The sequence below is a fragment of the Oryza sativa genome, chromosome 11 (assembly GCF_034140825.1).
Source record: "Oryza sativa Japonica Group chromosome 11, ASM3414082v1".
In the NCBI taxonomy this organism is placed as follows: Eukaryota; Viridiplantae; Streptophyta; class Magnoliopsida; order Poales; family Poaceae; genus Oryza; species Oryza sativa.
Window position 1 is genome coordinate 21,981,703 of NC_089045.1, and position 26,953 is coordinate 22,008,655.

Here is a 26,953-nt window from a genome sequence, read left to right on the forward strand (position 1 = left end):
CATCAGATTTAAAGGGAATAAGTTCATTTGACCTCCCTCATCTCCTGCGCTTGTGTGAATAACATTCCTCAATCGGAAAACTGGGTATAACGCCTCCTTCTCTGAAAACCAGAGCAAATCACCTCCCTCGGTGGTTTCGGAGGCGGTTTTGTCCTATGTGGCAGTTACGTGGCAGGTTGACTTCCTATATAGCATTGGCGTGGCGCTTATGTGGCACTAAAATAAAAACAAATGTAAATGGGACCCACATGTCAGTGAGTAAAATAATGAAAATAAATTATTGGGCCCACATGTCAGTTACTTTTCTCCTTCCTTTTTATCCTCACAGCAAGAGAGATGGAGAGAGGTCTGTGAGCCCGGTGGCAGCGGCACGGCGGGCGCAACGGTCGGCCGACATGAGCTAGTAGAGGCGGCACTCGGCGTGCGCGGCGGCGGCGGGGAGGGCGGCCACGGCGCCGCCGTCGGTGCTACTGGAGCCGCCGCGGAGGAGGTGTCCGAGGCGGCCTCGATGCGTGCCATCCTCTCGGTGTCTGTCTCCTCGTCGCGGAGGAAGAAGAGACAGCCGAGGCAGCCGCAGTGCGTCCACGCGCGGCCCTCCACGACACTGTAGTCCATGTCGGCGAGCACGGCGAACACCTCCGAGATGAACCCCATCCGGTCGGCCCCCGTCAGCTACAGCGCCGTCAACTCCATGAACCACCTCCCATCCGACGAGATGGCGCGAGCGGCAGGAACGACGGGGTGGCGAGACCACGGGAGCCCGGCGGAGCGGTGGGAGCGGCAGGAGCCACGGGGCTTTAGAAAGTGAATATTTTCCGGAAACTTTCTCTATAAAAAGTTAATGTAAAAAATATAAACTTTCTCTTAAAAATATGACTTTCTATATATTATGTTTACTAGCAAAAGTGCCCGTGCGTTGCAACGGGAAGTGTATAGCGGCGGCTCCGGCGAGGACGCGGAGGAGCGGCGGCAGTGAGGAGTCGCTCTTCCGAGGACGCGGGGAGGAGTAAGCGAGGAAGAGAAGCGCGCGGTCTCCGCGGCTGCGGGTGGAGGAGGAGCGATGTCTTCGCGCGTGAAATCCTCGGCTGTGAAATCGTGCAGTGGAGAAAACTTGCGCGTGGATGGACGGTCCAGATTAACCCAGATGATTGGCCTGTAGCATTGGAGGGGGGCAACTCCTCGTTTTTATATTAGTATAGATATAGATTTCTTTCCGTTTATCTTTAGTTAGGAATGAAACATGTTGATTCATTACCGTTCAAGGAAATATTGTTGATGTAAAAACACGAGGCCTGGGAGATCTGCTTAACTCCAGTGCAGGTCCAAAACTTGCCTTTGGGTATGCTAGCTTGCCAGTTGATTTGATCATGCAATCAACAAGAAACAAAGACAAAGAAACCGTGGTTAAATCCATAAACGATAGCCGATCGGCTAGATGTCAATGACATATCTTTTATCTTTGAGCCGATGTCATATATGCATCGATCGACAGTCATTAATAAGTAAGAAAAAACTAAATCTACTCGATCGGCTGTAGATCTTAATGGTATATAGTCCTTATATCGATATATACTTAAATCAAGTGATTGGGATAGATCGGTCGCCATGCCGAGAGTATAAATCACTTAGATCGAAATATATATTAATAACGAAACTATATGTGTTCATAGCATAGCCGATCAGATAGATCTATCATGTATCGGCTAATACTCCGATACCACTCTATATTAAGATATAAAAGCAAGTAAAATATACCAACGAAAGCCTAATATACTTAAATGCTACGAAATCTTAATATAAAGGGCAGATCTAGCATAACAATTAAGCACATAAAATGTAATTTTAAATTAGGTAAGATCGGCAGAAACCTTGATACTACCCTAATCGGCAACCGAAGACAGGCTAAAGATTGAAGTTCTAATCACGACTCATAAGATCAAACTCAACTGATGCAACTATAAGTATGAAAAGAAGGACAATATCTAGACAATCAAGCCGTTGGATGTGTCATAGAGTGGTGGATATCTTATATAATCTAAGTCAACGTCGGTATTTAACCTAATCGGCTGCCCTTTACTGACAGATGTTAGTCGATTGTAGGTTAGATAATGATATTGTCGGAGATTATGTAAGATATATGATAACTCGACGAATTACATAAACAAGATTAGAGTATCATAAAGATGGAAGCACTAATCCCGAGAACGCAAGCCGCCATAACAAGTTTTATCTCTTGTTGAAGATCGAAATCGATGCAGCTCAACCCGAAAGCAAGAACTCGTCGAAACAAAATGAAAGTAAAAAGGGTGGCGATGCGCCGAGATTGTATTGAATGTGTGTTAATTTGATTACATGGGGCTCGGGTCTATTTATACCCGAGAATTACAAGATATGTCCATATCGGACACGACTCTTATCTCTAACAAACTCTAAGATACGATAAGTCTTTGCGATAGACTTTTGCCCAAACATATCTCTAAGGAAATTATATAAAATATCCTAATTAATAGATACAATTGCCTTCTCAGGACTCTATCCATGCGTGGCAATCATCATGAAGCACGTCAACCTAAACCGACAACATACACTGTGTCATATTGTCGGATTCGGCTCAATCGGCTAACCCTGTCCAACTCGATCTCTGCCGACCCTAGTCGCAGCCGATTCGGACTTCAGCCGATCCTCACTCTGTTTCCGGGACGATTTCCATCTCGAATTCCATCTCGATTTCTTCTTCATCTCCGATCCTTGGATTACCAAATTTAGTCGTTAACAAATATATATCTATATCTATAACTAATATAAATATTCGTATTTTTTCGGTTCGTCACATCTAATTGTCGTCCATGTTTTCGTCCGTACATAATCTGATTCGGTTAGCAATAGATTGGAATTATAGATGTGCTTTCTATATAGTGGGAGTCATATAGTATTACTTTTGCTCCATAGTCGAGCAATAAAACGTAGCCTTCTCTATTTACGAAGCGTAGGTTTTCTTCTCCTTTAAGTAATTTACATAATGTTGGTTATTTTTCTTTTTATAGGTATGTGAGGATATATATTTTATAATTTTTGGTTAAATAGACTGTATTTCGGAAGACGTAGTTTCGAAAATATTGTTATAATTATGTACTCCAGTGATATATTGTGGAAAACGTGTGTCGGTGATATGGGCCCGGGGGCATGCGGAGTATTGGGAAGTCTCCTTCCCGTCCAGCCACGCGGCCCTACAGCCTGGCTTTCCCCCTACACTTTGGACGACGCAGAGGCAGCCAGGGGGGACTCGGGGTGCCACGTCACACCCCTCGGGCCCTTGCACTGCCTCGCCCCGAGGCCCTTGCCCGACCGCCACGTGGCGGGAGGAGCGAGTGGGGTGGAGACCCAGGCTGAACCGCCATCAATGCGCAACGCCCCAACCGTCCCTCGCTGGATTTAATGCGGTGAGGGCGGATGTGCGGCGCTGCCCGATTGACTCACGTCAATCGGGCGTGACCGGACTGTCACCGGCCTGTCGTCGGTCACATCCGATTGGACGGGCGGCAGTGCCCCCACGTCCCGCCTTGTGCTCGGCGGAGTGGGGGCAGGTATGCCCCGTCCCATCAAGGCATCGCCTGGAACGCCTCCACGTGAGATGGATCGCCGAAAGTCTCCGATCATTTAAATGGGAATGACAGGGGTGTCCACCGTGTCAGGCGGGGGGCGGCGCTGGGCCCCACTTGACGACGGACGGCTGCTTAGCTTCCTAGCGAAGGCACGAGCGGTAGTCGGATTGAAGCGGAGTGGGTCCCCCTCCCGTGGAGGAGTAGGTAGAGGCGGCGCATGTGGTATCCCCTTGAACTATAAAAGGAGGACCTTGCCCACCGAAACAAGGGACGACTCTCAGTTAACCTAAACCCCAGGAGAAAAAAGAGCGAGAGTGCTCCCTAGAGTTTAGGAACCTTTGTAACACTCAACCTTAAATCCCATGCACAGGAGTAGGGTGTTACGCTCTATAGCGGCCCGAACCTGTATAATCTCCGCTCTCGCGCACGGTCTCGAAGAACTCCAGGCGGATACACGGTTTCGGTCAGCACGCCCTTTCCCCCGGCCGAACTCACAAAAGGGGGATCTCTCGATCACCCGCTAGAGATGGTCACTCCTCGACAGCTGGCGCCAGGTAGGGGGAATTCACGCGCTTGAAAGAGAAGTCGTTTCCTTCCGCCACAAGTCTCCCTCCGTCCTCAACGATCATGGTCGAGGTCTTGGAGGAAGAAGTGGTGGCGCACACCCCTACTCCCTCCGGGAGTGAGGACGCTAGCGGGAGCCGCGGCACCCGCCACCGTCGCCGCAATTCTCCGACTCCTCCCCGCCGTGATCCCTCACGGAGGGAAGATCCCACCCTATCGGGTGGCTCGGGCCTCTCCCCGCCGCCGGGCGGGGGGGAAGCCACGCCGTGTCGGGGCACGACGCCGCCTGACATACGACGACGGCGGCTCGCCCCGAGGCGCACTTCAGGCGGCGGGAGCCCTTCTACGGCATCCCCCTGTAAACTCGGAGCCGGAAACCCCCGTCCAGTGATGGTTGGACGACGTGGCCAACCTGGTCACCACTGCCCAGCGGTAGCTGGCTGCGGGTGGCCGGCCCGCCGCCACTGGTACGTCACATACACCCCCACCCTTTCGTTGTCAGCAAGGAGGAGGGCCCGTCGGTCAGCCATGACTTCTAGGCGGTCGACGGCCCCAATGTCGTCGAGGGCCTCGGGAAGCTGGAGGCATCATGACGGCCTCTATGAGGAGCAGGACGCTCGGATCAACATCGAGCGACGCAGGGACGAGCGCCGTGTTGCCCGCATGGGAGAGGGCGCCTCCTCATCCGGAGTGCAGCGTTCCTCCACGCGAGGCGGCCCGCCCCCCACGTTCACCCCTGGAGGGACCGGTTGTAGGGCCTTCGTGGCGAGTCTTCGGAACGTCCGGTGGCCCCCGAAGTTTCGCCCCAACCTCACGGAGAAGTATGACGACATGGACATCGCCCGCCCACCCCAAGAGTAACGGCCAAGTCGAGCGGGCCAATGCCGAAATCCTCAAAGGCCTCAAGACCAAGACGTACAATATCCTAAAGAAGCACGAGGATTCTTGGCTCGAGGAACTACCCGCGGTGCTATGGGCGAATCGGACTACCCCGAGCCGCGCCACGGGGGAAACGCCTTTTTTCCTGGTGTATGGCGCCGAGGCGGTCCTACCTTTGGAGCTTTCCCTGCGTTCGCCTCGCGTCGCGCTGTACGATGAGGCCAACCAGGATGATCTCCGCCGCGACGACCTCGACTATTTGGAAGAGCGGAGAAGGCGCGCGGCCCTGCGCACAGCGCGCTACCAGCAAGCCCTGCGGCGCTACCATCAGCGCCACATCCGGGCCCGATCACTACAAGTTGGCGACCTTGTCCTACGCCGCGTACAGTCGCGCTTAGGGCTAAGCAAGCTCTCACCAATGTGGGAAGGGCCATACAAAGTGATCGGCGTCCCCCGGCTGGGCTCCGTTCGGTTAACCACGGGGGATGGCACGGAGTTGCCTAACCCCTGGAATGTCAAGCATCTCCGCCGCTTCTATCCATAGTGTCGCGCACTTTTTGCTTTTTTGGGCTCGGGCCAACCCCCGCACATCTCTCAGTCTGTGCGGGCTTGGCGGGGGCTACCACTATTAAATATATTGTATCTATTCCTTTCCTCAGCAATAAATTTTTCTGCTTAAGCGGAAGCTGTTGCGCGCCCTTTCTTACTCCTTCCTATGGCTCGTCCTGGCTTAAGGACGATTCGCGCTTGCTCTGGATCCTAAGTGGCGTTGGGTAACCTGAAAACCATCGAAGGGGAGCCTGAACGCAGGCCGCGCCCCGGGCTGCGGCGAACCCTGGGGGCTCGGAAGGGCCTACACATGGCCATCCCCGACCCCCGGTCGTCGTAACCTCGGTCTGGTCAGTCCCGCTGGGCAGCTCCCCCAGGGTGACGGTCTTGCCCCTCACCGCCTAGGTGCCGCGGACCGAGCGTGAATTCTCCCTTTCACCGGAAGGAGCCGGAGGGGACAAAGGGAGTAAAAATGGCAACTTGATCGCAAAGAAGTCAATTAAATGCGTTCGCCTTGGTTTTTTCTTTGCCGCAGGCATTCAAAGGAGAAAGCAAGAACGTAAAGGTGCGAAGGGGAAGCTTTATTTACAACCAGGATGGCACGATGGCCTAGAGTTTGAAGCATTCGCTACGAGCACATAACAAAATAAAGGAGGAGAGGCGGGGGCAGTCACGGAGTGCCTGGGCCCCCGAGTCCGGCGCCGTTGACCACATCGTCCCAATCCTCGTCGCCGTCACTGCCACCACCGTCCTCGCTCCCGCTCTCCTCGTCCGAGGCAAGCGCGAGGTTGAACCGAGGGGCCGACCCCATGAAGCTGGAGACGACCGCGTCGGCCGCCTCCCGAACCTGCCCTCAAGCTCTCGTCTCAGTCCCCGGGGGGAAATCCTCGAGCACGCGCCACGGAAAGAAGTCGGGGTCGCAAGCTTGATGACTTGCGAGGACAAGCTCCACCGCAGCCCGTGCCAAGGAAGCCGACGACGACTTCACGGCCTCGCCGACCTCCTCCTTCAGCCTCTCCAGATCCGCCGTCATCCCGTCCAGCCGAAGCGCTGAAGCATCTAGGCTCCCATAGTTAATTTTGGTAATTAATGACAAGCGCTAATTGTGGACTAACCGTTGCTATTGAGATAATATTTTAAGTTAGGTCCACGTCATGTGTGCACATGGATGACTATCGATGGATTAAAATTTGATGGCGCGAAGCGAAGAAAAGAAAACGGTAAAACTAGTGTTTTAGTTTTAAAATTGATCGAGGTGAAGGGCGATCAAATTTGCTAGTTTATTTGTTAGTTTCGCCGTACTATCAAGGGGGGTAATGACCTAGCAAAGAGATGATTAAATTGCCACATTAGGTCATTATGCATTTAGACTTGTGCTCACATTTCACACACACACACACACACTTCACTGGGTTCGGCCTGACCAGGGGCGGTCAGACCGGCCACATAGTGGCGGTCTCACCGGAGTGCCCTGGCCGGTCTGACTGGCCACAATACGGCGGTCTGACCGGACCATAAGGCCGATCTGACCGGCGGCATATGCGCCGTCAGACCGGCCCCCTGGAGGCTGGGATGGTGCTGCTCGGGGTGGCCGATACAGAGCCGACGGAGCCGAAGTCGGTCAGACCGAGCCGATGGCGGTCTGACCGAGCCGAGGCCGGTCTGACCACCCACTCAACACCGGTCTGACTGGCAAGGCCGATGGGGCCCTCTGACAGCACTTCAACGGCTAGTTTTCTAGCCGTTGCAGAGTAGCACGGTCTGACCGGCCACATATCTCCGGCCAGACCGGCAAAGCACAATGATTGGGGGATTTCGCCCCCAACGGCTAGTTTTGGTGGGTGGGAGTATAAATACTCCCTCACCAGCAGCAAGGGGTCTCTCTTGGCACCCAATTCAATTGCATACATCCCTTGCACCTCTCTCACACCCACTTGAGCTTTGTGTTCATCCATCTAGTGTGTTAGAGGGTTGATTAGCCAAGAGTCAAGTGCATTGCTTCCATTTGTAGAGTTAGTGTGGTACTTGATTGATCATCTCCACGCTGGGTCATTGCTTGTTACTCTTGGAGGTTGCTGCCTCCTAGACGGCTTGTGGAGGAGTTGCCCGGTGACCTCTCCGAGAAGATTGTGGAGGAGGCCCGGCGCCGGTTTGTGAGTGGTTTGGAGTTCACCACCTTCGGAGTAAAGGAAGAACTACCCTAATGATCGAGGCTTGGGTAGTCCTCTTCGTGGGCCGGCTCCCGCCTTGCCCACCCCTTGACGAAGGGGGCGTGCGGTGGCTTCGTGGTTGAGCGGTGGAGTTGGGCTCGCCTCAACAGGGAGTAGGAAACCGACGAGTTTCCGAACCTCGGTGAAAAATCTCTTGTCTCCTTGTCTCATTTTATTGTCGCATTTACATTTGTGCAATTTACTTTTCTAGAGACAAACTTGAGATCATATCACCCTAGGATTGCTAAACATTGACATAGGAGTGTGATTTACTTTCTTAGAGATATAATTGAGCCACTATCACCCTAGGTTTGCAAAACATAACTTAGTTGCTTAGTTAGAGTTGACCCTCACCAAGCCTAGCAACTTAGGTTAGTTTTGATTAGGTGTCATTTAGTTTTAAATCGCCTATTCACCCCCCTCTAGTCGACATCTCGATCCTACAAGCGCGAGCGCCGGCTGTGTGGGCGGGAGCTTCTTGTCCCGGCGCACGGAGATGCCCACCCGGCGTCCCACGCACTCCAGCCGTTCGATGGCGTCGGAGAGTTGGCCAGGCCCGATGTCGTTGGTGAGGAGGGGGGCCGCGATCTCCCCGGCTTGGTCCTGCACCGGGCGCCCCAGGTCGGCGAGAGTGCCTTGAGCCGCGGTGAGCTGGCTGACCAACTCCGCGTCGCCAGGCTGCCCGTGCGATGCCAGTTCCTTCTCCCAGGCCTCCAGCTCGGATGCCCTCGCCGCCATCGCCGCGTGCTCAGCACAGTTGCTTTCCAGATGGATGGCCTCACGCCCAGCAACGGCCTCCTCACGCTTGGTGAGCTGCTCGCCAAGCTGGCGCGCCGCCACCTCGCGGCGGTTCACCTCGGCCTCGCGCTCGGCGAGCGTGGCATCTCGTTCCCGCCACGCCTCCTCTCGGAGCCGCAGCTCCTCTACACGACGGGCCACTAAAGCTTCAGCGGCGAGGGTGGTCCAATTGCGCTCGGCTGTGGCCTCCTCACGGAGGCGAAGGGAGGATTCCGCCTTGGCCGCCATCGCCTCGTGGGCGGCCAAGGTAGTCTCGCGCTGGTCCAACACGCGCGCCCTCTCCTCGAGCGCCCGAGCCCGCTCCTCCAGCTCCTGGGCCCGCTGCGCATGTTCCCGACTGCGCCCCTCCTGTTTGCGTTGGTTGCGGTCGAGAACCTCGATCTGCCGGCGAATTGTGGCCTCGAACTCCTGCGCGGAGCGCGTGCGCTCGTCCAAGGCCTTGCGCTCGGCCTCGAGCGCCACCGCCCGGGCCCGTAGCGAGGCGTCGACCATCGATGCCCGCCGCTCTTGGGCCGCGGCCGCGTCGAGGACCCCGCGGGTGTCCTCAACCCTCCTCGCCAGGTCCTCACCGTAGGTTTCATACTGCAGGCGGATGTCGCCTAGCGCCTCGTCTAAGGCGCTTGAGACGATGAGCGCCGCCTGCCGCTCCTCCTCCGTCTCCCGCATGACCGAGTCTAGCGTCTCCTCGCGCGCCTGGATCTCTGCTAGTTCGGCTTGGCGCATTTTGCGCCCCACCTCCAACATGTCGTCCACGGCGCGGCGTCCCTTGTCAACCCGCGCGCGGTCCGTCACGAGCTGTGCGCATTCTGCCTCCAGGGCCGCCCGCTCGTCCGCTAGGGATTGAACTTGGGCGTTGAGCCCCTCTCGGATGGTGGAATCGGCGGCGGCGAGCACCTGCAGGAGCGGCTCCATGCTCGCAGGAGTCGGGGAAGAAAAGGTCGCGGTCCGCCCCCGGGACGACAGAGTACGGCTGGACCCCCGCGAGACTGGGGGCTGCTCTCGGTTCCCCTTCCACGTGGTCGGCCCCGAGGGTGCCCCAGGTGCAGAGGGGAATGGTTGCTGCCGTCGCCCCCCACCTCGGGCCCTCGGGATTGCCCCCGAGAAGGGCACCACTGCCGCTGTCGCCCACGGCGGGTTGCGCCTCCCCCTCCTTCGTCTCGGTCATGGTGGACTCGGAGCCGGACCCGGCGTGCGGCCCTTGGGCCCCGTCGGGGTGCTGCGAAGGCTCCGCAGCACCGGATCGGCCGGATCCCGGCCGCTCCGGTCGCTCGGCCTTCGACCCTTGGGAGGGGTCGGATGCCGAGACCCCTTGGGAAGGAATCCCGCTACAAGAGAACCCCGGTTGCGTTAAGAAAGAAAAGAAGAGAAAGGAACAAGAAGCTAGAATGGATGGGAAGCACCGGGCCGGGCTTTGGTGACCGTACCTGCGAGGGGGGCGTCTGAAGGTCCACTTCGGGGGCTCGATGAAGCTCCCCCGACACGGCTCCGTTTGCCCTATCTTCCGGAGCAGCTTGTTCTTCCGTCCTGCCTCGGGCGCGGCGGAATGTTTGTGGCCCGCTGGTGGTCGGTCCACTGTTCGCTCGGCGCCCCCTCCGCGCGGAGGGGAGGGCGGCCGAGATTCGGACATCTTCCGCTTCTCTTTCGGGTCGCCGGCCGAGTCTCCCCGGGGCCACGGCTCAGACCGGGCGCCCTGGAGCCGCCGCCCCCGCCAGAGCCGCCGGTCCGACTGCTGCCCGCGGTCGTGCCGCTGCTACCTACGCCGTCGCCGCCGCTGCCGCCGCCGACGGTGCCCCGGCGAGACCGACCCCTGCCAGCACCGACGACCGACATCACAGCCAGGATATTGTCCCGGTCGTGGTCGCTGCAGAGGGGAAGGATCCCGTCCGGAATCAGCGTTTGTTCGACGGTGTCCAGGCCCAGCACCCGCCGAACCACCGTCTTCGCGTCCTCCTCGCCCCAATCCCAGCGCTTGCCCACGTGGGTGCGCAATGGGGTCGTTATGCCCGGTGTATTCCCACGCGCCGCGGGACTGCTCCTAGAGAGGCGCGATGCGACGACGGAAATAGTCGCCGAACACCATCGCCGCCGTCAGGCCCCGGCTTCGCAGGCCCCTGAGGCGATCCCACACCGCATCGTACTCCTCGCCCAGTTCCGAGACCGCCAACCACCCGACGGATCATTCGGGAGGGCCGGCAGGGAGCCGGAGTCGCGGACGATCTGGCAGCGCGGTGTAGAACCAATCCTTATTCCAATCCTCCCACTTCTTGCGGAGGTGGCTCTCGATGTATTGCCCCGCCACACCCGGCCGGGGCTGGAAGTAGCATCCTCCCACCACCGCGCATTGCAGCAGCTGTGGGACGAAGAAGAACTGGAACAGCCGCATCGTCGGCCGCACCCCGACGAACATCTCGAATAGGTGCGCAAAGATGGCCAGCGTCATCACAGCATTGGGGGCGAGATGCAAGGCATGGATCTCGTAGAAATCCAAGACCTCGTGGAAGAACCTAGAGAATGGCGGGATCAGCCCCACCATGGCAAAGGACAGGAGGTGCGCAGACCGCTCTGGGTACCGCGGCCGCGTCTCCCCTGCCCTCACGGCGGCATCCTCTAGCATGATCTTGCGGATGAGGCTAAGGTGCCTCTCCGCCGTAATGCGCGATGCCGGGAGGACGGCATCGCCAGCGTCTTGGGCCATGGCAGCCGGCGGGAAACGGCGAGGAGATTGGCGTACGGAACACGATGGAGGGAGAGAAGCGCTGGGGGCTGAGGAGCGAGTATGCGGGTGTGCAGTCGGCGAAAGGAAGGAGACGAACTCTCCGCCTCCCTTCCCTTTTATCTCCGCCTTGCTCGCGCCCGCCTCCTCGTTTCTCGCCCCTGCGGTTGCCTCCTCGGTTCTCGTGCCTACTTATCACGTCCGCCCTACTAAACTCGCGCCCGGCGATTAATGCGCCTGTCAGTGGCGCACTCGGCGCGGGATGTGCGATGATCACGGTCGCGGCTAGACGGGCCCAACGTCAGTCCCGTCGCGTGCCTGGCAGGCGGGGGAGTCGAGGCAGCGTTGGGTGACAATTCTGGGTGTGGTCCGGCAAACCCCCCGACTTTCACTCCCTAAGTATCCCCATGAACGGCGCAATTAGTAGCGGTCAAATCGCCGTTATGGCCGATGAGCCAACCGGGCCAGCCGGCGGCGGCCGTTTGAACTCCCCGCTAGGCCCACAACCACGGTACGGGAAGTCATGAGGCACCGCGCCAGACCGCCCTCAGGGGACCGCTGTCCGACGCGGTGTCGGGAGCTACTGTCGGTGATATGGGCCCGGGGGTATGTGGAGTATGGGGAAGTCACCTTCCCATCCAGCCACGCGGCCCTATAGCCTGGTTTTCCCCCTACACCTCGTACGATGCAGAGGCAGCCAGGGGGGCCTCGGGGTGCCACGTCACACCCCTCGGGCCCCGAGGCCCTCGCCCGACCGCCACGTGGCGGGAGGAGCGAGTGGGGCGGAGACCCAGGCTGAACCGCCATCAATGCGTAGCGCCCCAACCGTCCCTCGCTGAATTTAATGCGGCGAGGGGCGTGACCGGATTGTCACCGGCCTGTCGTCGGGCACATCCGATTGGACGGGCGGCAGTGCCCCCACATCCCGCCTTGTGCTCGGCGGAGTGGGGGCAGGTATGCCCCGTCCCATCAAGGCATCGCCTGGAACGCCTCCACGTGAGATGGATCGCCGAAAGTCTCCGATCATTTAAAGGGGAATGACAGGGGTGTCCCCCGTGTCAAGCGGGGGGCGGCGCTGGGCCCCACTTGACGACGGACGGCTGCTTAGCTTCCGGGCGAAGGCACGAACGGTCGTCGGATCGAAGCGGAGTGGGTCCCCCTCCCGTGGAGGAGTAGGTAGAGGCGGCGCATGTGGTATCCCCTTGAAGTATAAAAGGAGAATCTTGCCCACCGAAAAAAGGGACGACTCTCAGTTAACCTAAACCCCAGGGGAAAAAAGAGCGAGAGTGCTCCCTGGAGTTTAGGAACCTTTGTAACACTCAACCTTAAATCCCACGCACAGGAATAGGGTGTTACGCTCCATAGCGCCCCGAATCTGAATAATCTCCGCTCTCTCGCACGGTCTCGAAGAACTCCAGGCGGATACACGGTCTCGTTCAGCGCGTCCTTTCCTCCGGCCGAACTCACAAAAGGGGATGTCTCGATCACCCGCTAGAGAGGGTCACTCCTCAACAACGTGCATTTGTACGTGTATGGAAAAAATGAAATCGTAGCGTTGGGCCGTATTTCTAGCCCACCACATTCGGTACGTGTATTGACATGCATAATTTTTTTCATTTTTAATTTTTTTTTAATATCTACAAACAATATTGTACCGGCGAAAATATTTATAGAACTCCCGAGAAAGTGGCAGGGTAACGTGAGGGACGGACAAGATGAAAAAAAAACTAGGAAAATGTATCTTTGGTAACGCGAAAATTGCATTTACCCCCTTCAGCCTTATTAGAGGGCGGCAAAGGACCCAAGTGCAAAATGCGCACACCTTATCACCCTAGCGGTCATTTCTGTAAATATTTTGGATGGTATAATATTTCTGTAAATATTAAAAAATAAAAATTTAGAAATGAAAAAAATTCTTGACATGCATTCCGAAACAGAAAAACGCTAAAGCATGGCAACGCGTTCGCGAGGCGATGAGGTCGCGAATGTTCGCGAGGCGGATCGCGGGGCCTTACGCGCCGGAGCCGCATCGTCGGTTGGGTCGCTTGGTACGCGTGATAGGTGGGACCAGGCCAGACGTGTCCGACAAAGCACGCATCGCTGGCACGCTCTCGTAGTCTGCGGCCCACCACCACCTGTACCCTGTACCCGCTGTCGCTTTGGTACACAAATCGAAAAGGAAAGGCGAGAGGATTAACGGGGTATATATATTAATTAATTGGGTATTTACAAATTTACCATCGGTTTTTTTCACTACTGTAAGGGAAATTGCTATACATACGACTTGTGTCCGACCAACACTCAGCTGCTGCTCGAACTGACCCACACGTAAAGAAGCAGACTTATATGGAATTTATATGGAATGCAGTGATTGGCTGATGAGGCAGGTTGGACAGGAGTCGGACGATGGGGTCGTACGTATAGCACGATGATGCCACTCGAATGATAGCTCTAGTGGCAGTTTTGTAATAACAATTGAAAGTAGTGGTAAATTTGCAATTAGCCCTTAATTATAAGTTGTTTCTTCTTAGGTTGTGTTTAGTTCCTTGTCAAAATTTTTTATGCATATAGACACACATTTGAAATATTAAACGTAGACTAATAGCAAAATAAATTATAGATTTCGCCTATAAACTGCTAGACGAATCTATTAAGCCTAATTAATCCGTCATTAGAAAATATAAACTGTAGCACCACATTGTTAAATCATGGCGCTATTAGGCTTAAAAGATTTGTCTCACAATTTACATGTAAACTGTGCAATTGGTTTTTTCTTCACATTTATTGCTCCATACATGTATCCAAATATTTGATGTGACGGAATTTTTTAGAAGTCCACATTTAATACTTCATATATATATATATATATATATATATATGTACAAATATTTGGATTTTTTAAAGTTTCAAGGGATGTAAACACAGCCTTACTACTTGAGAGGGACGTGAGTGCGTGACGGCGCCAATGCACGGGTGACTCTATATGAAAAAAAAGCTGCACGACACGTATCCAGACGGGCCGATCGAACGGGTCAGTACGCGTTCGCATTAACACCGATTAAGGTGGCGCATTCATTCCCCACGCCTCTACCACACGGCCTTTATAATAATGATGATGATGAGGAGGAGACTCTCTCACCTTCTCACGCCTCATCGCTTTGTTCTCATCCCTTGTCGATTTTCTTTGACCTAAACCCATCGTCTTCTCCATACGCGACACAGAACACGGGCTTCCCTCCATGAACTCCTCCTCCTTTGTCGAAGAATATCTTCCAGCAGGTGAGACATTGGATCTGTCCCTGTCAATAGCTACGAGCAAGATTTATCGATGCAGCGTTGGTCAGGGGCCTCTCCGTCTATCTGTTCCTATGGAACCTGCCGGCCGGGGGCTGCTTCCATGGGAGAGAAAAAAAATAGTCTGGCGGTGGTTCGTTCCATAGAAGCACGGCGGAAGTAGTCTGGCTGCGGTTCGTCCCATTGAACCGGATCTGACCTGGTACGTTACTGTTCTTTTTTTCAGTTTTCGAGTATGTTTTTTAATGTTACCACAACGGCCGGCGATATCCATGGATCTCTTTCTGCTGTCAATAGCAATGGGTGAGATCGATGCCGCAGTTACCCGCCACAGGCCAGATCGATCTACCGGCGTCAGTGATATCGCCGTCGAACAGTTCCCATGTTCGAGATCGAGATGAACTAACGGCGGTCGGGCGAGATCGATCTACCGGCGTCAGTGATATCACCGGCGGACGGGGTTCTGATCTCCAAGGGGAGTAAAGTCTGTCCTGTCTGGTGGTGTTTTTTACGATATTGTATAGAACAACGGCGACGGCAATGATATCGATGAAAATAATTTGTCGCCCTGTTTCTATTCTTCAGATAGATCGTCGCCATGATCTCTCCAAGGAGGGGGTAAGTTACTATTTCTTGTTCAGTCAGTTTTCCTTAACTCCGTTTTCTAGCATTTAATTACCTATAGCGGCAGTTTGCGTGCAGTGGCTTCCTACACTGTACGATTTTGACTGGAGATTGTGCTCTGCATCTTCAATACAGATTGGGTGGTTAGCATCGTCGAATCCAGGATAAAAATTGAGGGTAGGCTGGACTGAAAGTCTTAAGTCTAAGTTAACAATGCTAATATGAGGCATACACCATTATCAAGTCAAATGTTACACTTACATGATTAAATAGAAAAACATAGTTATAAAAGAAGTAACTTGACTTACCAGTAAGTTGCTAATTTTCTTAGATCTTAGCAAAGAGTTAAGTGAGAAGCCTCCTGGATATATAAATGAGCAAAGTTAGTAATGCATAAATGGTAGAAGTAAACAAATATTAACTAAAGAAAGCAACATACTGCTAAGTTGTTGCATTTTGTTCACGAGGCAAGGATACTTTACAGGATACTTTACAGGTTTTCAGGGCTTGGAATCGCTTCATGATTACATTATCATTGATACTTTTAAATATCTCTATTACAAATCTACCAACAAATCAAATATTAGGAAATGTAAATGATAAATCCCCTCACTTGCCACGAGTTAGTACTCACTAACAAGTAGTAACAAATAACAATGAAGTAAAGAACAGTATAGCTTACTCACTCTGTCACTTAGAGACTCACTGGAAGCAGCCAAGTAGCAAGCCGAGCAGTAGCAGGCAAGCAACTCCGGCGGCCTGCTGTGCTGCTCTGCGCTTGCTGCCGCGGGGCCACCAGCCGTGCGCCCGCGCCGCCGCGCGCAGGCCCCTTCCCCTTGCAGCTTGCGCCTTGTCGGCTTTGCCGCTTGCGCTGTGCGGCTGTGCCGCTGCCGCAATCGCTCGTCGCCCGCAGCTGCCACGCGGCCGCAATCGCACGCCGCCGCAGCGCCACGAAAAATCCCCACAGGGCAAAGGTTAGCAGCCACACGGTCCAAACTCCAAAACCCTAAGCCAAGACAAAACAGACACAATGGGCCAAGTGGGCTTTTGCTAAAGTGATAAATGGGCCATTTTACGCGTACCGGTTTAGCTACATGACTTCCATGGCTCCTGTTCTTCTTCCTCGCCGCCAGAGACGGAGTTCTTCGCCTCTTCTCTTCTTCCTGCCTTCTCCAGCTGTTTCCATGGAAGAGATGCTATATACTTAAATTTTTTTTGCAAAAATTGGAGGGTAGGCTAGAGCCTGATGGAGCCTACATGCTAGAATCGCCACTGGTTAGCATTGCTATAATCTTTCTCATAATAGCACATATACTTTCACATTTTATTATTAAAAAATATTAGAAACAGCAATATGATTTTAACAGCATTAGGATACTGCATAACTTGACCAATATGATTTTATATGTCTGATATCTGATTGTTAATGTAAGTCCTATGTCCATAAAGCAAATATCATGGATATAAACCATGGTAGGTGGAAGATCACCATTAAATACTACATAAGGTCATTATCTTCGCTATCATTAAAAATTTAAATTATTAGTGGCTTCTCTTTGCTATCTGTAGTGATATCCTTATACCTACTAAAGATGATATGTCATATCTTATGTTCATATACGGGTTATAAAAAGTGTTCATAACATAGTGGAACAGTTATAAAATATTTTATATCGTATTTTATAAGTTATGAACACTTTTTCATTGTCACGTTAGTATAGGGTTGGACAATCCATTCTCATCTGTTGTAGTTATAATTTTATACAGCTTAGACAATCTAGCCTTTATACAACTTATTAACACGTGAATTCAAAGAATTTTCAATTAAAATGAAAACATCGATGTATTATTACCCTCTAGAATTAATGTATCACTCCTAGTAAATCCTCCAATTAATTTAAGTAAGAATATACTCTACTCTCAATATTATTTACCTAGATTTAAAAAAGTTGTCCTCATTCATGAACTATTTTCCTTAAATTTAAAATATTTTTAAATTATAATACTTACTTTTAATCTAATTTTAAAATACTTTTAAGAGTAAATTTTACTTTGGACCATCTTTATTGACCGAAATTTCACATTGGGCTAGGGCTAGGCTCATGTTTTCACTTAACACCACGTATAGTTACCGTTGTTTGCACTTTGGACCTGGTTTTATAGTTACCATTACATGAGTTGTTGTCTAGGTGCTTAGCATTTTACAAGAAACAATGATATGGAAATCTTTGCCATGCAAATATGCTTAGCACAAGAACAATGATTGTAAATGTTATAGGATATCCTATCATCAGATTAATGGGACTTCATTACTACTACATATGAACATTCACAACCCTTATACTATAGAGACAAAATTGGAGAAATATTGAGTTTAAGAACTATTTTTCTACAAAAGATATTACATGTTTTATAATACCCAACTGTAGTGTTAGTACAAATTATTGAATTCTAAGTTTTCTAACACAAAAAAGAAATGAGATCAGATCTACAGTCATTATATTATGTGTAATTTGTGAAACTTGGTCCAAAGTGCAAATGATGGTAACTATATATGTTAAGTGAAAATATAAGTCTTAACTCTAGTCCAATGTGAAAATTTGGTAAATAAAGGTTGACCAAAGTGAAATTTACTCTATTTTTAAATTATATACTCCTACATAAACTTATTTCTCCACTCTATTTATTATAGTGAATTACGCTTTGGGCTACATTTTATTACACAAGTTTTACTCTGGACCACGCTTAAACCTACCTTCTCACTTTGAACCAGGTAAGTTTGTCATTGTTGCGGTTTGGACCACCCCGAATGATTTTTTTCACTACACACCAATGACCTTAAACACATTGCGATCTCCTCCATGTATGTCTACATGGCGAGAAAAGTTATTCAGGGTAGTTCAAATTGAAAAGATAGGTAAAGGTGGTCCAAAGTGAAACTTGGGTAATAAAAGGTGGCCCAAAGTGCAATTTATTCTATTTATTTTCTAGTTCCAAATTTAGATATCTCTAAATTGTATTTCTATGTGCACTCTTTTCCTTAATAGTATTTATTTTTAATCTAATTTTCACATATAAATTTCTTTTTCTACGTTGATTCTTGTCTCTATTATTATTTTTCAGTTTTTAATCCAAAATTTGGATTTTTCCAAAATTGTATTTCTACACGTACTATTATGTCAATATTTACTATTATTTGATCCACTGCGATGCTATTATTTTATTATGATATATTCTTATGTAGACTCATTAGTCATAATATTATTTAATTTTAATCCAAATCTAAAATATTTCAAAATTATACTTCTCCATGGAATCGCTTATCTATATATTTATTTTTTAATTCAAATTTTAGATATGTCAAAATTGTATTTTGACCTAGACTCTCTTAATATTATTTTTATCCAAATTTTAAATATTTCTGCATTTCCACACGGACTCTACTCCCAATATTAATTATTTTTTACGATATTGTATAGAATAACGGTGATGGCAATGATATCGATGAAAATAAGTTGTCGCCATGCATCCATTCTTCAGATAGATCGTCGCCATGACCTCTCCAATGAAGGGGGTAAGTTGCTATTTCTTGTTCAGTCAGTTTTCCTTATTTGTGTTTTCTAACGTTTAGCTATAGTGGCAGTTTGCGTGCAGGGGCTTGGGACATCTTTATGTAGGATTTTGGCTGGGTATTGCGCTCTGCATCATCCATGCATCGCCGTCCTAGGTCTAGAACTTATAAGAAAGCTGAGATGAAATCGGCTATCCCTACATGAGAGGGAAGTCCGGTTCGGGGTGTCTACAATTTTCCCTCCACGTCGAAAGAACAGAACATTTGGTAATTTTTTATTTGTTTTACTCAATTTGTCAAGTTATAGTACATAGTACTTTTGAGAAACAATACATGTATTTTCATAGATTTCAGTCCATTGTGGAGTCGTTCCTTCTAAGGATATGAAGGTAGAATGTTTCAAGGTTTATTCACGGTCTATTGCCTGTTTAATGTGCTTGTATGCTAATATTGTGAATGCCGTTTTTTAACCCTATTTGAATTTTCTTAGTACATACAATCCTTTCTTTTATGGCTCTAAATTTTCGAAGTACATACAATGTTTTTTTACCTTTTTTAAATCTGAATTTTGAAATGCCATTTTATCAAGAACAGATATGTTATTCTGACCTCACATTTTTTTTGTTTTTAGCGCCTTATTTTCTATCAAGAAATTGCCCAAGTGAAGATTGTGAGACCTGATTTTCTTAGTATGTGATTTGGAGAGAAAGACTTGAAATTCACTTTATTGCATGAAAATTTTATAGGAAATGTCTAAACTTGGTCTTAATCAATACCTCATTGATGGTGGTGAGCAGCGAACATCTGCCACCACCCACCACCACTTAACCATTAGGACCTGACACCCAAGAAGAAAAGGTTGTATCCTACAACAACAACAACAACAAAACTGGGCTTGCCTTTTTTACTTGTTAGATGAGATGTTCATTATCGTAGAAGCTTGTTATTGGATCTAAAAAAGAATCATTGGTATTTTTTTTGTTTATGTTGGCTAAATTTAAATGGCTGAATCATTATTATTAGAAGAAAGATATACAATAATTTTGAACTCTGATTTTATAAGAATTATCTGTATGCATATTTTTTTACTTGTCTCCTTGGCTATTATGAAAATAGATTTAATATTAGAATTACCCTAAAATTAAGTACTACATAGGCACAGAACTCTCGGTGGCACACATTGGACTAAATGAGAGTTATGTGCTGTTTTGCCTTTTACCAGTGCTAAGTGCTATCAGGCTGCCTGTGATTCTTTGTTATGTGCTGTGATTCTTTATACTATGTATGCATATATGCACTTGTTCTCCTGGTGATGCTAACCGAATAGGACTAAGTATAATTCAAACCAAGTCCTATTCGGCCCAAACGGAAACGGACGGGAGTTTTTACAATTTTTGTGGAATCGGACAGATTCGTTTTTTTCGCCCAAATTTTTTTTACCGCGTCGATCGAATCGGATTTGATTTGTTTTTTTACCGGGTCGCATTTTTTTAATCGCGTCACATATAATTCCTTTTTTTTTTCAATGGGACAGATTCGTTTTTTTTCACCTTTTTTTTACCGCGTCAACGGAGTTGGTTTCGTTTTTCTTTCTCGCGATTTTTTCCAGCTTTTTTTTTGGATCGGACAGATTCATTTTTTTTCTCCCGTTTTTTTTTTCTACCCGATATTTTTTTCGCCTAGTGTTTTTGTCCTTTAACTTATAAGTACTACATATGAGGAACCACATGTTATTTGATATGGGAATTGGTGGCAGATTTACTGCTCCGTTATTTTCTTCTTTTAAAGTGGTTGTATATTTTAAAGTTATAATCGCTACAAATGGTGTGCTCTCTATTCTATTAGGATTTAGTCTAATTTTTTTTACCTTTGAATCTTTGTATCTATATATTAGTCACCCTGTTACTTGGTTAAACACTTTACATAATACAACAAATGTGATTTGGGCTTTCTTGTGGAACAATCATGTTGTTTTAGTCTGTATAGAAAACATATTCAAATTATGTTGTTAGATTAAAGGGTTTTTTTTTTCCATTCTCTCACCTTCTCCCTCTCTTCTCTCCCTCCCACCCTCCAAATCCTATTCAGATCTTCCTGGGAACTCCACCTCTCTCTCCCTCTCTCCCTCTCCCCCTCTCCTCTCCCTCACGCCCTCCAAATCTCTTCCTGGGAACTCCACCTCTCTCTCCCTCTCCCACTCTTCCCCCTCTTCTCTCCCTCTTTTCTCTCTTCTCTCCCTCTTACACCGTCCAAATCCGAACAGCAGCAGGAGGAGGAGGTGCTGCAGTGAGTGGCTGGAGGAGATGCTGCAGTGAGCGGCTGGAGGAGATGCTGCAGTGAGGAGGAGGAGGAGATGCTGCAGTGAGGAGGATGAGGCGGCTGCAGTGAAAGAAAATACACCAGGGGACAGATCCAATCACTTGAAGTGAAAGAGAATACACCAGGGGATAGATCCAAGCACTTGAAGTAAGTACTGATGAAATGTGTTTGCCATTTTTTTTGGAAATGTGTTTGTCCAACAACTAAATGTTGAAAAATGTGCAGATTGGTGTAAAATGTTGAAAAAAGATCCAAATAAAGAGTGAGTGCTTTATTATTTTTTATTTAAATATTGTTTAAGGTGCATAATCATTCCCTAATGAATATCTTTTTTTTTTCTCTAGGACAATTCTGTCAGTTTCAGTTGCTGGTGCCCAAAATGGCAGGGAAGCTCAATGGACTGTTGATAGGACTGTGTACACTTATGCTAACTTCTATGATGATTTTAAAGCCAAGGTTTTTGACTTTGGTGATAGGCTCAAGATTTCGTTTATAGAATTAGTTCAGCGTCAAGAAAATGATCTATTGCTTGGATCTTTTGAGAAAGAGTTAAGATTAAAAGTACTTCTAGCGGATGAACATGATGAGGTATCCATAAACATTTGCTTAATCCCACCCATGTTCGGTTGTTAAGCTAAACGATTATCTAAATTTGTTAGGAGTTAAATGACTATCTAAATTTGTTAGGAGCTAGCATGGTTGTTAAGTTAAATGGCTCTATCTAAATTTGTTAGGAGCTCCAAAGTGAGAGGTTTGTCAAGATGCAGGGGAAGCATCAACCTGTTGGTTTAAAAAATGAGAAAAATAAGCAAGTATTGTTCCTTTTTTTTCCATCTTTTTTGTCAGTGTTTGTTTAAGTTCCATGTCCTTAATGTTTTGTGTATAGCTGTTTTGGTAATGTAGTGCTCCAATGTTTGGCAATCACGGAACCATTTGTTTCAAGACTCTTTGGACAACAATTTGGAGAAGAATGTATGATTTAATCACAATTTTTTTAGTAAAAAAAATATTTGTTTAAGTACTAAACGTGTAGTGTTTTAGGCCTAGGAAACTGTCACGCTTGCGACCTGCGCCGTGATCTGAAGAGGATAAGAAAAACTGGTGCACCAGCCTTCTTTCCCACTATCTTTAAGCATATTCGATCATTAGGTGGTGATTTTGAGGATGGCTTGGGACGTCATCGTGACTCTTCTGAGTTCTTATTGTAATAACTTAACTCAACTTTTGTTGTTTTAGTTTGCATTTCAGTTATTTTTGTGTGTTATAGATTATTTTTCTTTTCCAGGTTATTACTACAAAAGTTATTTGATGGTACACATGGATGTTTAACAGATATGTTTGGTGGAAAATTCCGTCGCAGTAAAGTATGTTTGTTGTTTTAGCAATTTTGACATGTGTTTCACTGATTTTACATATAGCAATGTTTTAATGTATGTGCAGGTTTGTTCCAAATGTGGAATGCTTTCTAATTCTGAAGAAGATTTTACTTTGCTAATGTTTAATATACCTCATCGTGAACAAGTTGTTGCTGCAACATTAGAAGATTGTCTTGATCACATTGTGGAAGAAAACGTACATGATTCATTATCCCGTTGTGAAAGGTAAAATTTCCGATTTGTGAATCTTAATCGTGTATCATCATGTTTATAGTAAGTTCAAGTTGTTTATAGTAAGTTCTTTGTTTATAAAATATTTTCTTTTGTGTAGCTGTATGAATGACCAGAAGTCAACCAGTAAGTGTACATTTCATGAAACTAGAGATGTTGTTATTGTGTTGCAAAGATTTGAACCACTTACACTTGGGGTAAGTAAATACTGTTATTTGTTGTTATATAATCACTTAATTGACCATCTAACACCTAATAAATATGTCTTTAAGGGTTATCGAAAGATTGGAGAACTAATTAACTTTCCTACGGAGCTGGACATTTCACCATATATGAGTGGTGTTGTAACTGACAAGCATATATATGAACTGTTTGGAATTATAGTTCATGAAGGCGGTGTTATAGGGGGTCACTATAGAAGTTACGTGAAAACAAACTGTTGGTATGAAGTCAGTGATAGAGATGTAAGTTTCATAACCATTTTGTTTAATGTGAATGACAATATTGTAAACTGATTCACATGTCAAAATGACATTGCTTGTATTTGCAGGTGAAAAGAGTAAATGAAAATTTTGTCCTAGGGGCACAAGCATATATCCTGTTCTACAACAGGTATCGTAGTTCATTTTGACAATATGTGTGCCTTTATGTGAGTTTGAAAATCTGAACTTCATTTTCAGGAAAGAAGAGGCCAAATCATTCGATGAGGTTTTAGCTTTTGCTGCTACAGCTATGTCTTCATCTGATGCCGTGCCTACATCAACTTCAAAAGATTACACTGAAAGAACATTATCACCTGAAGTATCGTCTGCTGCTCTGTCATGTTGGTATGTTTAAGAGCTCTTTATTTCGATGCACCTTCCTATTTTTAATGAATAATGTTGACTTTTTAAATGAATGACGTTGTTAACTTTTCTATACTGTTTGTCTTGTTGAAAAAAAGTTATGTGAATGTCAATTACTTTCTTGTGACTTGTTTTATCTTCAAATAAACTATTATCTTAACTTATACTTTTACATATGTGTGCACTAAGTTTTTGAATAAGATGAAAGGTCAAACATCATGCAAAAACTCAACGGAGCCATAAAAAGAAATGTAGTAGTATACTGTGAATAGGAGTATCATGAAATATCTAATTTATTGTTGTTTCTAGGATTGATGCTGCACGGGTCCTTGAGCCCAAGAGTTACTCAGACCAGGATATCCTAGAAAAATATATCATTTGTATGGACCGTGACAGTTCAGATGTATCTGAGAGGATAAGGAATGCCATGCGGAATTGTAATGAGTCCAGACAGGAGTATCATTTTAATCTCCCTACAACGGATGGACCTTTTTATGATGACAACTTGGGGCAGTACTGTCTTCTTCGGGGAGCTAGATTTCGAACCATTAGTACAAGCAGTAATGTAGAAGCGAAGAGAGATAGGGCTGTTAGAATGCACTTCCTTCTTTCTGAAATCTTAAAACTCCTACAGCTGAAAAAAGTGATTGACGTTGGAGCTATTGGCTATCTGGAGAAATTTAAGTTTGGGAATTATTCCAGGAGTGCTCTTTTACGGCGAATTAATGATGCATGTATGCTCTTGGGGACTAACAGATTATCCCTTAATATCTCAGTTATGTCAAGAGGATCTATCATTGGGCCAGTGCTGTTCAAAGTTGGAGAAGATGTGATGATTGATGCAAGCTTAAGGGCTGTACAGATTCCACACGACATTCACTTGGTGGACCATATTAAGTTGAAAAAACCAGTCAGCTTTGTTCTTGTTGTTGAAAAACTATCAATATTTAACATGCTTGTCAATCTTAACTTTCATGTCACACACAATTGCATAATCATCACTGGATGTGGAAAACCTGATATGGCAACAAGAGGTGCAGTTTTTAAACTTAATTATTGCTTGCCAGTCAAAGTTTATATCCTTGCTGATCTTGACTTGGATGGGCTCCAGATATACTTATAAACTTGGCAGCAAAGTAAGGGCTTTTGAGAACTTTGTGTTGCATCTAGAGATCTTATATGGCTGGGTGCTAGACCAGAAGATTCTCTACTTTTACAAGAACCCAATGAATTTACCAGAGTGCAGCAGAAATCTCTTACTGATCTTCGTGATTCTCTTCCCAATATTTCGGACAGAGATCGTCTAAACACTGTGTTGGACTGGAACTTTACATTGAATCTGCATGACATTCTTGATTATGAGAATATTGTAGAGTATTTGACTAATCGAATGGCAGAGTTTGAAGATCCTTGATGGAGAAAGATCTGACCTCAGCTGTTTGCCCATAAGTGAAGCTGAAGATGGGTTGCCAAACGTGTGTCGCCATTTATGCCACTTGTATATTTTGCACGATTGCATCTTGTTTACTGCAATAGGCGATACTGTGCCAGTGTGCCACCATCTGGATGATATCCCCTACTGACTGTAGTTCTCATTCTGGGTAATTCTAATTCTGGTTTTTAAGAGTATGCTGTAACGTAGGAGCAATACCTCTTTGCTGATAAGAGTTTAACAGATCAGGCAATTTCTGATTAACTTAAAGACTACGTGTTTTGATTAACCGTCGCTTAAAAAGTGTGTTAGTATGACATTTACTTTTGTTTGTCTTTGAACTGTGCTGAATCCTGGGAAGTCCGATGGGTGCCACAGCTGTGATATGGTCAAAGATGAGATCTCCGGGCGGTGGTTTCCCGGATTGTAGATTTGTAGCACAGGGAGTATTGCTGATTGTAATGCAAACTTTTGGTCATATTTACGTACTTTGCTTGGTGAGATTGACATTACTTACATGGTGTGTTTATTTCACGCTAAAATTGAAAGTTTGGTTGAAATTGGAACGATGTGATGGAAAAGTTAAAAGTTTGTGTGTGTAGGAAAATTTTAATGTGATGGAAAAATTGGAAGTTTGAAGAAAAAGTTTAGAGCTAAATTTGGCCGTACTTTGCTACCGTACTTGCAGTAGCATGTGTTATTCATCTCTCGGTTTCTGGGCCTTCGGGTGTATTTTTGCTCGACGCGGGAGGGTTTAGGATGTCCTTGGCTTATTGTTTCTCTTTGGTTCTTTATGGCCCGGTCGTATTAAGGCACTATATAAATCATAAATGGTGGCGCAGCGAAGCCTGCACTCAGCATTCCGGAGAAGCTGGCGGCGAAATCTTTGGTAGAATGCCATTGCCAATCCCTTTGTCTCTTGCTCTGTCCTTGTTGATTGGTGTCCTGAAATGATCTTTATCTCTTGCTCTGTCCCTTGTTGATTGGTGTCCTGAAACGATTTTTCAGAACATTTGCGTAACATTCGTTACTAGGATAGGCAAGGTGGGGGATGTTTTGACGATTGTAGACTGAATTCACCACATCTAAGGATACAGCTTCCTTCGTCATTCTATTGATTTCCTTCATTCTTAAGGCTCCAATTCACCACATCTAAGGAATTTTGCGTAACCATCTTTCTCACGCATCAAAATTCTTCATTTTAGCTGTGTCAGCGATTGTCGCATTATCCGTGAGAAAGATGGTTCCTGCAAGATTTAGAAAAGTAGCCACCTCCATAGTTAGTTGCATACCTACCAATTCAGCCTGTAAAGGAGATTGAACCACTTTGCTAGTGGCTTTGATAAAAATAGCATTATGAGTAACAGGCATTTGAAAAAAATTTCCTACTCTAGTTGATCCATTGTCCCAAGCCGCATCAATATAGCACTTGCTCCCATTAGTAGTGACTTCTCTTCTCCTATTGAGTCCTTCCATCCGTTGTTCCTCCTGCAAAGAGAGCTGAGAGGAGAATTTCAGATAAGTGTTCAGCATTGCCACACCCTGATATTAGTTTCAGGGATTAATAAATTATTTCTAGAATTTATATTAAATATTCATTAATTTACAAGTTAAGTTAATGTGGGAAATACATTTTTCTAAATAAAAAAGGCTGGATTTAATACTTATTAAATTATACATGATTAATTATATTCTATGAAATTTTCTCAGATTTTTCAGAGCTTGGTTATTAATTTTAATAATACAAAGAATATTTCAGCAATTATTTAAACAAAATTAATCATTAACTGATCTAAATATTTTTTAGAAAAATAATTTGAGTGTCCAAGTAGTTTCAGGATTTTTTTTAGAATTACTTGAGCATTGGAAGTATTTTTTAAAATGCAAAGATCATTTCAGTGATTAAATTAAATGAAAAAGTAATTAAAAACCCTCTTGTAAATCTG

The 26,953-nt window shown here is 46.9% G+C and overlaps 3 protein-coding genes across 34 annotated transcripts; 2 read left to right on the forward strand and 1 right to left on the reverse strand.

The window, feature by feature from the left end:
- Positions 1-4,989: 4,989 nt before the first annotated feature.
- Positions 4,990-5,589, forward strand: LOC136354202 (uncharacterized). The gene has a single exon (XM_066305892.1). The coding sequence runs from the start codon at positions 4,990-4,992 to the stop codon at positions 5,587-5,589; it is 600 nt and encodes a 199-aa protein (XP_066161989.1).
- Positions 5,590-8,212: 2,623 nt separating this feature from the next.
- LOC136354203 (uncharacterized) lies at positions 8,213-9,514 on the reverse strand. The gene has a single exon (XM_066305893.1). It carries the CDS (start codon positions 9,512-9,514, stop codon positions 8,213-8,215), a length of 1,302 nt encoding a protein of 433 aa, XP_066161990.1.
- Positions 9,515-14,452: 4,938 nt separating this feature from the next.
- LOC4350688 (ubiquitin carboxyl-terminal hydrolase 18) lies at positions 14,453-25,326 on the forward strand. 32 transcript variants are annotated; one of them, XM_066305552.1, is made up of 18 exons: positions 14,453-14,811; positions 14,907-15,227; positions 15,301-15,410; positions 18,713-18,807; positions 18,871-19,071; positions 21,071-21,270; positions 21,349-21,385; positions 21,468-21,711; positions 21,858-21,931; positions 22,010-22,095; positions 22,165-22,327; positions 22,409-22,487; positions 22,564-22,724; positions 22,831-22,927; positions 23,003-23,194; positions 23,281-23,342; positions 23,411-23,557; positions 23,885-25,326. In XM_066305552.1, the coding sequence occupies exons 7-18, from the start codon at positions 21,360-21,362 to the stop codon at positions 24,696-24,698; spliced, it is 2,145 nt and encodes a 714-aa protein (XP_066161649.1). In that variant the 5' UTR covers positions 14,453-14,811; positions 14,907-15,227; positions 15,301-15,410; positions 18,713-18,807; positions 18,871-19,071; positions 21,071-21,270; positions 21,349-21,359; the 3' UTR covers positions 24,699-25,326. The 32 variants fall into 32 exon arrangements, with proteins under 32 accessions (XP_066161649.1, XP_066161645.1, XP_066161646.1 ...); XM_066305548.1 differs by lacking the exon at positions 15,301-15,410 and having other exon boundaries at positions 14,453-14,594; positions 14,660-14,811; positions 21,068-21,270; XM_066305549.1 differs by lacking the exon at positions 15,301-15,410 and having other exon boundaries at positions 14,453-14,594; positions 14,660-14,811.
- Positions 25,327-26,953: the final 1,627 nt, after the last annotated feature.

What these genes read in the sequence shown, in the direction of transcription:
- LOC136354202 (XM_066305892.1), top strand. Translation starts at nt 4,990, where the DNA reads ATGACGACATGGACATCGCCCGCCCACCCCAAGAGTAACGGCCAAGTC.
- LOC136354203 (XM_066305893.1), bottom strand. Translation starts at nt 9,514, where the DNA reads ATGGAGCCGCTCCTGCAGGTGCTCGCCGCCGCCGATTCCACCATCCGA.
- LOC4350688 (XM_066305552.1), top strand. Translation starts at nt 21,360, where the DNA reads ATGTTGAAAAAAGATCCAAATAAAGA. An exon ending in GAAAATTCCGTCGCAGTAAA is followed by an intron (nt 22,488 to 22,563) that starts GTATGTTTGTTG and finishes ATGTATGTGCAG; the next exon opens with GTTTGTTCCAAATGTGGAAT. An exon ending in TATATCCTGTTCTACAACAG is followed by an intron (nt 23,343 to 23,410) that starts GTATCGTAGTTC and finishes CTTCATTTTCAG; the next exon opens with GAAAGAAGAGGCCAAATCAT.